Source organism: Ailuropoda melanoleuca, chromosome 2, assembly GCF_002007445.2.
Source record: "Ailuropoda melanoleuca isolate Jingjing chromosome 2, ASM200744v2, whole genome shotgun sequence".
NCBI classification, from domain to species: Eukaryota; Metazoa; Chordata; class Mammalia; order Carnivora; family Ursidae; genus Ailuropoda; species Ailuropoda melanoleuca.
The window spans coordinates 56,517,255-56,530,388 of NC_048219.1; the positions used below are offsets into that span (position 1 = coordinate 56,517,255).

Here is a 13,134-nt window from a genome sequence, read left to right on the forward strand (position 1 = left end):
TATTAAACATTTTCCAGGACACCTCTGAATAAAGCTGTGGTACATTTGGATGCAACTAATTACAAGTATCAAGCAAAAATATGAAATGTTAAAGTAGAAACAGGAATATCCATAATCACAGTTGGAGATTTTTAACACACCTACCTCATATAATTAGAAGAAGCGGACAAAAAAAAATTTGCCCAGTATAGATAAGGAAACAGACACTTAGTGATTTAACCAAGTACCCCAAACCGATGAGCGAGAGGGTTGGAACTGAATTCAACTTTTATGCATCTATATCCAATATTCCTTCTGCTCTGGTTTTATATTACAAAAAGATTGGTGATATTTACTTATAACGACCACTGTAATTCCTACATTAATATACAAAAATGGGGAGAAAAGGGAGTCACATTGTATAATTATATACTGTTACAGTTTACCTTATTTCTAGAAATAATCTATGTCAATCTATGTTCTAGAAATATATAAATCTATTGTTATAAAACAAATTATGGGGATGGCATGGCTGTAAAACAGATGAATGATTTTATTAAGGGATTCACTACCACCTCCTTGGTGAAAACTAGCATGGAGCTTTATCTATTAAATCTTCAATGATGTTGTTGTTGCTTCAACAAGAGCAGCAGCTAATGCTTACAGAGTGATTATTGGCTTTGTGCTAGGCAGTTTTATACTTTCCCGTGGCAATTTATTGAATCCATTCAACCACCAAGTGAGATAATGTTATAGTTAATTTTATGTGTCAGTTTGACTAGCCACAGGTGCCCATGTTAAAAATAATTTCTGGGTGTTTCTGTGACAGTGTTTCTGGATAAGTCTTTGAACCAGTGGACTCAGTAAAGTAAATTGTCCTTCTCCCACAATGTGGATGGGCAACATCCAATCCACTGATGGCCTGAATCAAGCAAAAGGCAGAGAAAGGAAGAATGTGCCCCTTTTTGCTTTCTCTGCATGCTTGTGTTGGGACCTCTCATCTTCGCCGGCCACCAGATTGGATTTTAATCCATTGGCTCCCCTGGTTCTCAGGCCTTTGGACTTAACTGAATAACATCACTGGCCTTCCTGGGGCTCTAGTTTGCAGGCGGCAGATTGTGGGAATTCTCAGCTTCCATAATCGTGTAAGCCAATTCATCATAATGTTCATCAAAGCCAAATCATCATATAAAAACATAAAATAAAAAATATTTTTATATATTATGCATATATAACAATATTATATGTATATTACATGCAAATTCTGTATTTCTACTTATATCTATCTATATCTCCTACTGGTTCTATTTCTCTAAGAACCCTAACTCTTATAGATTTTTACTTTTATTATCCTCATTTTGCAGTGAAGAAACTGAGGCAATGAAAAATAATATACCCAAAGTCACACAGCTAATCCCCAGAGTAGTCTTAACCACTACACATACTATATTGCCTATGATTACATTGATTAAAATGTGCTTTAAAGTTAGTATTTCAAAAACAAAAAAAACCAAAGTAATGTATTTCTATTTTATATATATTTCTTAAATGATATCTAGGAAAACTACTTGTGTCTCTGAAATAAAATTTTTTTTGGCGGAGGGAAACAAAAGGTATGGCACATAGACAGAAACTCCAGTTTCTTTCATTTAGAATCAACCTCTGCTCCTTTTAAAAAACAACTCTATGGTCCTCAAGCAGGAAATCAGACATTTTTGCCATTGCCTTATTTTAAAAAAATATGGTAAAATGTACAACATTGATCATTTAGATCATTGCATCAATTCAGTTGCATTGAGTACATTCACATGTTGTGCAACCATTATTACTATCCATCTCTAGAACGTTGTCATCATCCCAAGCAGAAACTCTGTACTCATTAAAAGATAATTCCTCATTCCCACCTCACCCAGCCTCTGATAGCCTCTGTTGTATTTCCTGTCTTTGAATTAGTCTATTCTTGGTCTTCAGATAAGTGGTACTTCAGACAATTTGCCCTTTCTCATCTGGCTTATTTCACATAGCATAATGTTTTCAAGGTAATCAGTGTTGTAGCATATATCAGAATTTCATTCCTTTTTAAGACCAAATCATAATTCCATTGTATGTACATACCGCATTTTGTTTATCAATTGATCTGTGGATGCACATTTGGGTTGTTTCCATCTTTTGGTTATTCTGAATAATATCTCTATGAACACTTGTGTACAAATATCTGTTTGAGTACCTTCTTTCAATTCTTTTAGGTATATACTCAACTTAGAATTACTGGTCATATGGTAATTCTATGTTTAACTTTTGAGAAACTGCCAAACTGTTTTCCACAATGGCTGCACCATTTTACATTCCCACCAGGAACATACAAAGTTTCCACTTCATCCACATCCTCACCAATGCTTGTTATTTTCCTTTTTTTTTTGTTTTTTGTTTTTGTTTTCTTTTGGATAATAGTCATCGTAGTGAGTGTCAAGTGGTACCTACCTATGGCTTTGATTTGCATTTTCCTAATAAATAGAGATGTTGAGCATCTTTTCATTTGTTGACCATTTGTATATCTTCTTTGGAGAAATGTCTGTTAAGTCCTTTGCCCATTTTTAAATTAGATTGCTTTTTATTTTGAGTTGCAGAAGTTTAATTTAATTAATTAATTATTTAAATTTTGGTGCAAAATGGTGATTTTATTAAAGCACGAGGACAGGACCTGTGGGCAGAAAGAGCTGCCAAGTTGTAGGAGTCTTAAAAAAATATATCCTGGGGATTAATTCCCTATCAGATATATGACTTGCAATTTTTTCTCCCATTCTGTGGGATGTCTTTTCACTCTCTTGATAGTGTCCTTTGATGTACAGAAGTTCTTAATTTTGATGTAGTCCAATTTATCTTTTTCTTTTTTTGAACATGCTTTTAGGGTCATCTCCAAGAAATCATTGCTAAATCCAATGTCATGAAGACTTTCCCCTATGTTTTCTTCCAAGAGTTTTATAGTTTTAGCTCTTATATTTAGCACTTTGATCCATTTTGAGTTAAGTTTGTATATGATACCAGATAAGGGTCCAACTTCATTCTTTTGCATGTAGATATCCAGTTTTGTATATGATACCAGATAAGGGTCCAACTTCATTCTTTTGCATGTAGATATCCAGTTTTCCCAGCACCATTTGCTGAAAAAACTGTCCTTTTCCCACTGAATGGTCTTGCCACCTTTGTTGAAAGTCATTTGACCATATATGAAAGTCATTTGACCATATATGCGAAAGTCATTTGACCATTTTGTACAAGTAGGAAATAGACCCTATAATCTTCTTGTAGGTATGTAACAGATACTTTGTAATAATGCAAATGTACAGAGTACAGAAGGACTGTCAGCAAAGGGCTATCATACATAATAAAAGGATATGGTAACAAAAGAAGAAAAACGAATACCACCAAAAAAGATTTAAAGCATATTTTTATTATAGATAGGTAAGTGTGGTTTGCTGTGGCTAAAGATATGTTTATAATGGATGTACAAGCTTTTCTATATACCAAAAGGTATAATATTTTTTTTAATACTGAACTAACATTTCTTTGACAAGGAAAGTCTGGTGGATAGGCTGAGCCTATTTTAAAAGGCTAAAGATTTTTTTTTTCCTGAATGTTGCTTTAAAGATTGGTAAGTTGAATTCTTTTAGGTCCCAACACAGTGAATTTAAGAATAGTGAAATAATATCAATGAATAATACAAAACGTGTAATTCCTATGAAGCAGAAATAATGGTTTTTATAATTTAAAACAGCAGCAATTTCAGAAGATTTGCTGAATTAAAACTTTACAAAATATATATATACATAGTATCATTCCAGATGATCATGGATTTTTAAAAATAGTATATCACAACCCCAAACTCTAACCCAAACCTACTACTGGATGTAGCTGGCCTGTAATATTTTTTACAACAATTTAAAAAATAAAAACAAAAGAAACCTCCCAATTCTCTTGTGCATAAGCACAGGTTACAGCGTGCTGGCTTTGATTCCATATCCACAAAGAGAATTTTAAAGTAGAACAAGGACTTCACATAAATAATGTTTTACTTGTTATTAAGTATGTAACCAAACAAATTAAAATAAGTACTAACAACCAAAACATATCTTGATGTAACCAGTACATACACTCTTAAAGAATGACAAAGACGAAAAAAGAAATAAAATAGTCTACGAAAGCCACAAGCACCTTGTTTTAGAAAGAGCACCGAGCAACACAAAAAGGCAACACGTAAGAGGTAGTGTACCACCGGCTAAGATGTATATGCCCACTGGGGACCTGAATACAGCTTAGTGTTTGGGAAAATAAGACATGTGAGACTGGCTTGTAATTTTTAGACAGAAGCATCGCACATATGGAAGCATTAGCCAGTATTGCTCCCTAGCGCTCTGCATCTCCAGCTGTCTAATGGGTACTTTGCTCTCAGTCAAAAAATATAGGATACCTGAAGAATTCCATGTATATAAATTTTCAGTTCTAGGGAATTCTCTAAGAAAGCTCAGATCAATATAATTTTTTAAAGAATTAAATACTTTATCAATTATAGTCCTTTAAAAATGCCTTTTCTCCTTCTTAGGAGGAAATCTTTTCTTCCTGAGATTCTTTAAGATTTAGCCAATGCTTTATTCCATGCATTTCACAATGATAGTATCTTTCTGTCTATATTTTTCCCTCTGCAGCAATTACCTGGCCAACAGCACAAATTCTGAACTAATTCAGAAACCTTAGAGAAAGCACACAGAACTGCTTTCAATGTAGTACTTCCTTTCGGTTTTGAGATGAGGAAGTTTTTGTACTTCAATTACTGGAAGCTGATTAGGGTCCTGGGTGTGAAAAAGGAATTTTGCCTTATGCCAGCTGCCATCTTGAATCTGTAAAACAAGAACAAAATGCCTTGATATGCAATTGTGTGGTTAGCAGTCATTCTCAGCAGACAATGCCCTTCATTGCCAGACAGCTAGATTTAGTTTAAGGATTAGAGATAATGAATAGAAAGTCCCTAGCACCAAGTAAGTGCTGGCATAGAGTAGTGCTCAATGGTAACAATCACCATGACTAATTGAAAACATGGGTTCATCCTTTTCTCTAAATGGCCCTGTGTTTTTCAGTCTCAGGGACTAAGGCTAGGCTTCTGCTTTTGTTGTCTGTGGATCACTGGACCAGGTATGAATTAAACGGCTGTACTATTCTTAATATGAGTAACACCCATCTGTTCTGTGTTCCTTTATTTGGGTCTGATTCTTTAGGATGGGCATTCTTGGATGAAAGGCAATGAGCTATCTCAACCTCTCTGAACTTTAGGCAGGAAATAACCAGAATTGCTTCAGTCAGAAGGAAATTATAATTATGTTGAATCACCTTTTAGGTTTCTTTTTTCCAGTCTGTGGTTACTGTTTATATAGTTCTTCCCTCTCTTCTTTCTAGGCCTGTTTTTCTTATTACTGTATGCTCTTTTTTTTTCTGACAAATTCTACTATGGAACAAAAACATATCATAAAATCTCTTATGATTAAGATTCAACAAAACAAAATAGAGAAACACAACTGACTAGTTTTGTGAAGCTTTTTATTAAGAAGTTTATTCACTTAACTCGTTTACAGAATTATCGTGATATAAATTTTAAAATTTGAAGGATCCTTAGCGATTATATAAGCTATAAATTCCATTTACTAGTCATCAGCTTGGTGTGTGTGTGTGTGTGTGTGTGTGTGTGTGTGTAATACACCATTAGATTAACTTGTTAAGTCTTTCAAGCAATATCTATTGAATACGAAGTACAACTGGCATGGTTGAATAAGAGGCAATCCTCTATTTTCTAACAGTGCTTGGGAAATACGAAGATGAATAAATTAGTTCTGGCTTTTGAATACTAGCAGCTTATAAATCTAGTTGGAGAGGGGAAACACAAACACATAGACATAACACAAGACAACATATGGTGAGTGCAGTATAAATAATGTAGACAGTAAGCGCTAAATTCCTCATTTCCAACTGAAGTACTCAGGGAAACCTTTGAGCTCAGAATTCAGAATTTAAAATGGGCCTTCAAGTATGCCTAATTTTTTCACTTGGTTAGAGCAGTAGAGAAGGCATTTCAGAGAAAGATAATGACATGAGTAAAAACAAACATACAAACAAAAAAACTGTTGGAAAAGTAGAAGATGGCCACAAAAATAAGCCTAGCATGGGGATGAAGTGCAGATCTTGGTAGAAATCCAGGCGCCACCATTCTCTTTATATATAAAACATGAAACATGAAAACTTATCTCACACAGTTGTGAGGATTAAATGAGATTTCATTTAAAGTACCTAGCAGTATAGTGTGGCATGGGCTTTGGAGTTATACACACCTAGGGTATATTTCTTGCTCTCCACTAATTAGCTACAGGACCTTGAGCAAGTTATTTAACCTCTCTGTGCCTTCACTTTCTTACTGATAAAATGAAACTTCTTTACAAAGCTGTTATAATTAAATAAAATAATGTATGTAATACAGGGTAACAGCTATATAATAAGGCCCCAAGGACTAATAGTAGAAATATTGTTGAGATGATGAAGAAGCAGCAGCAGCAGAAGGAGGAGGAGGAGGAGGAGGAGGAGGAGGAGGAGGAGGAGGANAGGAGGAGGAGGAGGAGGAGGAGGAGGAGGAATAATCATCAGTTTGGCCATACTTTAGGATTAACAGCCACTGAAAGCCCAAACTAGAAGGTAGGTTGGGGCCTGGCTATTTTAAGTGCTAAACAAAGAGCTGATAAGTTTAGACTGTGTCTCAGAAATAGTAGTGAGTTACTCAGTTTCCAGAGAAAATTATAAAAGTTAAGTGAGTTTGTTGATAATATTGATCTCTTTGCTTATAGAGAATGAGCCATATATTTCTGTTTGCCTCTCATTTGTCAAATACTCAACCACTGTTTGTCTGAAAATAAAATGCTGTGAAAAAGAAGAGTCCCCTGGAAATGTTAAGAGATGTTAAATCATGGGCTTCATGGCACACAAGAACAGGAAACCATGCAGCTTAAAGTCATTAATGATACATATGTAGAGTGGATGCTCTTTATAACAGGGCTGGGAAACTCTTCCGTAAAGGGCTAGGTAATAAATGTTTTAGGTTTCATAGTCCGTCCCATTTATTTAACTCTGTCATCATATGTGATAAAAGCCAAAGATAATAAGTAAACAAATGAGCATGGCTACATTCCAATAACATTAATTTATAAAAACAAGTGGTGGGATGGATTTGGTCTGTGGACTGCAGTTTGCCAACACCTGCTTCATACCATAGTATTTTAAAATTATAGATTTTTCATAACATTTGTTATTTAATTTTAATTAGAAAAATGGGCTATGATTCAGATATTGATTGGCAGGGCCAGTCAATCTGCAATTCTGCCCATATCTGGCATCAGTTATAAGGACTGACAAAATAAAATACAACAGACTTGCCTCTATAACCTGTCTTCCATACACAATGAGATGTAAAATTACAGTAGTGAAACTGTATGAAATAAATCTATTTATTTATATGCCCTTTGTATCCATGCAGGGGTAATAGAAATATTTCACATGAGCAATAAAAAATAAATTTATGTATTAATGCTTGTCTTGCATATAAAAATCCACGGATGATCAGTGTGTGTGACAGAAGTTGACAAGATATGATAAAAGCAAATGATTGACTCTGAAAAATGTAATGTTATTACAAATAGAGCACATTAAAACTTACTATCCTTCTGGATCTTCAGTTTGCAATTAAAGTCTTTTTTTTTTTTTAAAGATTTTATTTATTTATTTGACAGAGAGAGAGAGACAGCTAACGAGAGAGGGAACACAAGCAGGGGGAGTGGGAGAGGAAGAAGCAGGCTCATAGCAGAGGAGCTCGAACCCATAACGCCGGGATCACGCCCTGAGCCAAAGGCAGACGCTTAACCGCTGTGCCACCCAGGCGCCCCTGCAATTAAAGTCTTATCTCCATTATTTTAATTTTATGGCCTTATCAATTTTATGTTAGTTATATTGAACAATTCTAATAGTGCCATCACTTACCTTGCAGTCATCTGAAAGCACCTTAGGTTCAAGAAGAGTGTTTTCTTCAAAAATCTGGCCATTCCATCCCTTGAAACCAATAGGCAATCCTGAGCCACTTGACTGAGCACTTGTCCACAATGGCGTGTTTAGACAGTGAATGGTGATGATATGAGTGGCTTCTGAGCTCAGTAAGTGAAGGAAGTTCATCTGGACTTTTCCAACTCCAAACTCCAACTAATGTCACAGAAATAATATATAGGTTATAAAATGTGGCAATTGAGAAACTTATAATTTGGGAGAATCTGAGGAAAGTCCTTGAAATGCAGCCTTGAGAAAGCCCCTTTCCTTGGCATTTAAGTGCCAGTCAAGAGTATGCCAATAAATGATTAACCACTGGCTCTTGCAGAGGTGGAGTAGGGAGGCTAATCCCTGATAACAGCATTTTCCAATTTCCATGGTGTACATACTCCTACCATGGCTGACTTAGGCAATCATGGTGGTATCACCGAATATGGAGTTGGAAAGGGGTGTTAACAATAGGGTATCCTGAGTCTCTATGAGCTGGCTTCAGTATACCATTCGGCTACCAGACTTGACAAAAAAAAAATGAAGGTTATTTTCATAATGTTATCTAAAATGCATTAATTATTTGTTGTTGATTAATGCTTTAATAATTTTTTCCACAAAAATCTGAAATTGTCTATAGTTTCCTTTGAAGAATTTTTATTTTGGGTTTTCAAAGATAAGCTACAAGTTGTAATTATATCTTGTTGAGTAGTTTTGACTATGAGAGCCTTTAAAGACAAGGATGGAATCCTATTTTTTGTGTTGCCAGCCCCTAATACAGTTCCAGTCATAGATTGGAGTCATCAATTAATGTTTATTGAAATGAACGAATGCATGGACAAGTATTAATAATAAAGTCAACAATATGGGGCAAAATCAGAGCAAGGAGGTCAGACTGCAGATTTCCCCAGCTTGGACAAGGCTTTGACATTATTATTATTATTTTATTATTATTCAAGCAGATGTATTATCATAACATAAGTGAACAAAAGTGGTTTCTACAAGGAATTTATATTAATTTCCAAAAATAAAATTAGAAAAATATCAGTTATGAGGTATCAGAAAAGGAAAAAAATAAAATGACAACAACCAAAACAGTAAAAGGAACAGAGAAGAAAGGCTAAGGAAGGTCAATGAGGATGAAAACATGGAAGGATCATAAGGAACATTAGAGTTTAAGTAGTTCAGATTCCTTTATTTTACAGCTGAGAATTACAAACTTGTAAACTATTTAACCTTTCTGAACCTTAGTTTCTTTGTTGGTAGAGTGGAGTATGACGCAACGTGGCAGGATTGTTTTAAGGATTTAAGGTGCCATATGTCACTTACCTAGCACAGTGCCTGGCGTAGAGTAGGCTCTTTGGTGGCTCAGAGTATCATTTGCCAGGTTAGTAGAGGGATAGAGACTAGAACCCAGGTCCCTGATTCCAAGTCTACCATTCTTTCTACTACCTGCCCAGTCTTTCTCAGGTTGAGTTTATGGATAGGAGAGATGGGAGAGTTGATTCAGTCAAGGAAGGAATTGGAGTGCAGCCACTTCACTGTTCCTATCTCCTTTGTACACACCTCCCGGTCTCCATCTGTCTTTTATGATAATCCAAATAAAAATCCTGGGCCAAATCCAGGGGAATGAGGATGGTCATGCAGATATTTTGGAAGTAGGACTATCATGCTGCTCTTCATCAGAGGAACACGGATTCCCTAGGAATGGAAGAATCTTTCCTGCCTCTGCTTTGAGAGTAATAACGGTGAGTGCCTACTGCGATAAACTGGTGAAACACCCTTAATGAAGAGGGATATTTTAGGAAAGGGTAGGGAACAATAAGCAGCTATAGAGACTAGTAGACTGCACATGTTAGCTGCTGCCTCTTTATGATGGACCAAACATACAAAGGGCAGGTTTATCAGTTCTTTGTCAATGAGAAAATAAGTTCTTGGTAATAATGCCTAACTGATTTAACCAGAAAAAGAGAGAAATGCAGTTTTGATTTCTTCAGTATCTGTTACAGGTAGAGCTAAGCTATAGGTTTTACAAATGCTTGTTATAATCCCAGTATCATACCGAACTAACTTTCATTCATTTTATTATACTTGAAAGAAATTTTAAACAAATATTCAGTGGATGTTTAAGGGAGGTTTTTTGTGCCAAATCATCAAAAAGAGCAAGCTTTGTGACAAAATTCCTCTTTTAATGATGTCATTTTCAGAAAACCTTTAGGTAACTGATTACTAATTATAAACATTGCAGTTGTTTGGGGATTTTCTAATGTATGTGTATGCCTAAAAACATATGTTCCACATTTTTTAAAAAAGATTTATTTATTTATTTATTTATCTATTTATTTATTTATTTATTTGACAGAGATAGAGACAGCCAGTGAGAGAGGGAACACAAGCAGGGGGAGAGGGAAAAAAAATATTTATTTATTTATTTATTTATTTATTTATTTGACAGAGATAGAGACAGCCAGCGAGAGAGGGAACACAAGCAGGGGGAGAGGGAGAGGAAGAAGCAGGCTCATAGCAGAAGAGCCTGATGTGGGGCTCGATCCCATAACGCCGGGATCATGCCCTGAGCCGAAGGCAGACGCTTAACCGCTGTGCCACCCAGGTGCCCCCACATTTTTTTTTTTTGAAAGACCATGCATGAGTGGGGGTGGGAGGGGCAGAGGGAGAGGGAGACAGAGAATCCCAAGCAGACTTTCTGCTGAGATCACAACTTGAGCCAAAACCAAGAGTCGGCAGCCCAACTGACTGAGCCACCCAGGTATGCCCCTCCAATATTTTTAAAAGGAAATTAAAAAGCATAATCAGTAGAATAAGCCATGACCTGTCAATCATAAAATACACAATCGAAATTTCAAGATTCATTAGAATTTTTTTTTAAAAAACAAAGAATTTGTTTTCTTATATATGGTAGAGAATGATACCTTGGTTCCATTCATGAAAATCACAATTATTTAAAGTGACAGAATTTAAAAAATTATGTTCACTGATACTGGGCAAGTACAGGCATATATTCTGTAATTCAATACATACCTTTGTTACAGAAACAGGAGATAAACATGTCTGACCACCAGCACTGAAATTACAGAAAACCTCAATGGCATCTGAAGGGCATCCGAGATTTGGATCAATCCAGTATTTTCCTATTAATTTGTTGTAAAACATAAAAATATATAAATTCCATACTAAAACGTATTTGAACCATCATTACAAATTATCATATTTTAAATATATATTTTTACAGACTTAACTATAAAAAAACTTAGATTATAAAGATGTTTACATTTAGTCAATAAATGAAAGTGGTGAGCATTATGTAAAATTGATACCAAGAATACTGTATTTTTTCATATCCTATCAACTTAAGGGCATTTTATAATTTCAACAAAAAATGATAGAATGGCTGAATTTATGGCTCCTTTCCACAGATGAGCTCATCTTCTTAAAGGGAACTGTCTAAAGTTACATAGTTAATAGAAAAGTTGCAGTTGATGTGGGGTACGTGTATACATCCATTCTGTCATTACAGAGTTTAAAAATAAATAAATATATAATATATATATATATAATACATAGATTGTTCATATATTTATGTTCATTATATTTGTATATATATATAATAGAAACAACTTCAATCCCCCTGAAGTAAAATATTACCTTTATAATTAGAATGAAAATAATAAAACATCCTTTGTCTTCAGAAAGAAAATGTACAATTAAATGGTTATCATTTTTGTGCTTTCCTCATCAGATTTGTGAGTGAGAAAAACTGGAGTCCCTGCAGCCTGTGTAAGCCTGCCAACCTTTGTCTTCACTGAATGCCCAGCAGCATCAAATGGAGACTTAAAGTCAGCCTACAAGAAATACTCAGGCTGAAAAAGTATTGACCTAGTATCTTAATTTCAGAGTAACAAGCTCAGAATATTGAAGTAGCACCTTATTCTAAAAGCAAAGACGACGAATTTGTGAATGAGATAGCCCTGCTTTTTTGCATTAAGAAGGCAAGACAATCAAGCAGTACTTGGCAAATGTCATTTCTGCTGTAGGTAGAAATCCTTGTCCGTTCCATCCTTTCCCTATTGCAAAGATTCCTCTGCCTCACTCTGGGCTTCCAAAATATCCTCAACTCTTCTTTCCTCTACTATTCTACTAATCCTTCAAAATCAATACTTGCTGAGCTGGTGTCTCCAAGAATAGGGACTGTCCTCTATTGCAGCGTTTTCAAATTTTAGCAGCATTAGAACCATCTGTTAAAACACAGATAGGTGGGCCCCATTCCCAGAGTTGAGGATTCATTAAGCTAGGGCTTGAGAATCTGTATCTCAACAGAATCTCATTCTGCTCCAGGGACATTTGAAGAACCACTGATCTATTGAGATATGGAAGAAAGGGGTGAAAGAAATCCTATCCTCTGGTCCCTTTATGTCCCCTTCCCTCAGAATTTTGGACATTTTGTAAAGTTTATAGAAATCAGTGCTGGATTTTTTTACCAGGATCTACCAGGATTGCAGGCCTCCAATCTTATCTAATGGGATAAACACATTATCTTCACTACTATCTCTTCTCTTCCAGAGAAATAGTTTCCTTCTATTACGTGAGCTAATAAATTCCCTATAAAAAGTTTTCCATCAGGCAAACGCTCAGTCATATAGGGTAGAATTCTTCGAATTCAGGCATTATGTTGTACAACGGTGACCTGGTAAGGACTTCGTAATTTTTTTTCAGGATATGTTGAGCTATTAATAAAGCACTACACCATGATATATCTTTTGTAGGCCTAAATGTTCTAACCCCAAACTGACTCTCTCATGAGGCCAGTGCTTCTCTTGCAGCCCTTTCAAGTTTTGCCATAGCCTCTATTAGCATTGTGCCTGAAGTAGGAAAGGTGTCTTTGTTGCTCTTTATTGCCACCTCCATTCTCCCTATTTTTTCCCTAAAATAACTCCATGGTAAAATTACTGTCATTACATTATGTCATCCATTACCTTTCCTGTTGCAACCAATCTTTCTTTCTTTCTTTCTTTCTTTCTTTCT

At 35.4% G+C, this 13,134-nt stretch overlaps 1 protein-coding gene across 2 annotated transcripts in view; it reads right to left on the minus strand.

Annotated features, from left to right (window-relative positions):
- Nucleotides 1-3,427: 3,427 nt before the first annotated feature.
- Nucleotides 3,428-13,134, minus strand: part of COL24A1 (collagen type XXIV alpha 1 chain) — a 380,233-nt gene continuing 370,526 nt past the window's right edge. Inside the window, exons 60-62 of one of the 2 annotated variants that reach the window (XM_034653815.1) lie at nucleotides 11,134-11,243; nucleotides 8,047-8,262; nucleotides 3,428-4,874 (exon numbers count right to left, since the gene is read on the minus strand). In XM_034653815.1, the coding sequence (XP_034509706.1) occupies nucleotides 4,728-4,874; nucleotides 8,047-8,262; nucleotides 11,134-11,243 (473 nt within the window). In that variant the 3' untranslated portion in view covers nucleotides 3,428-4,727. The remainder of the gene's footprint in view (nucleotides 4,875-8,046; nucleotides 8,263-11,133; nucleotides 11,244-13,134) is intronic. The other variant, XM_034653814.1, reaches the window with a different exon arrangement.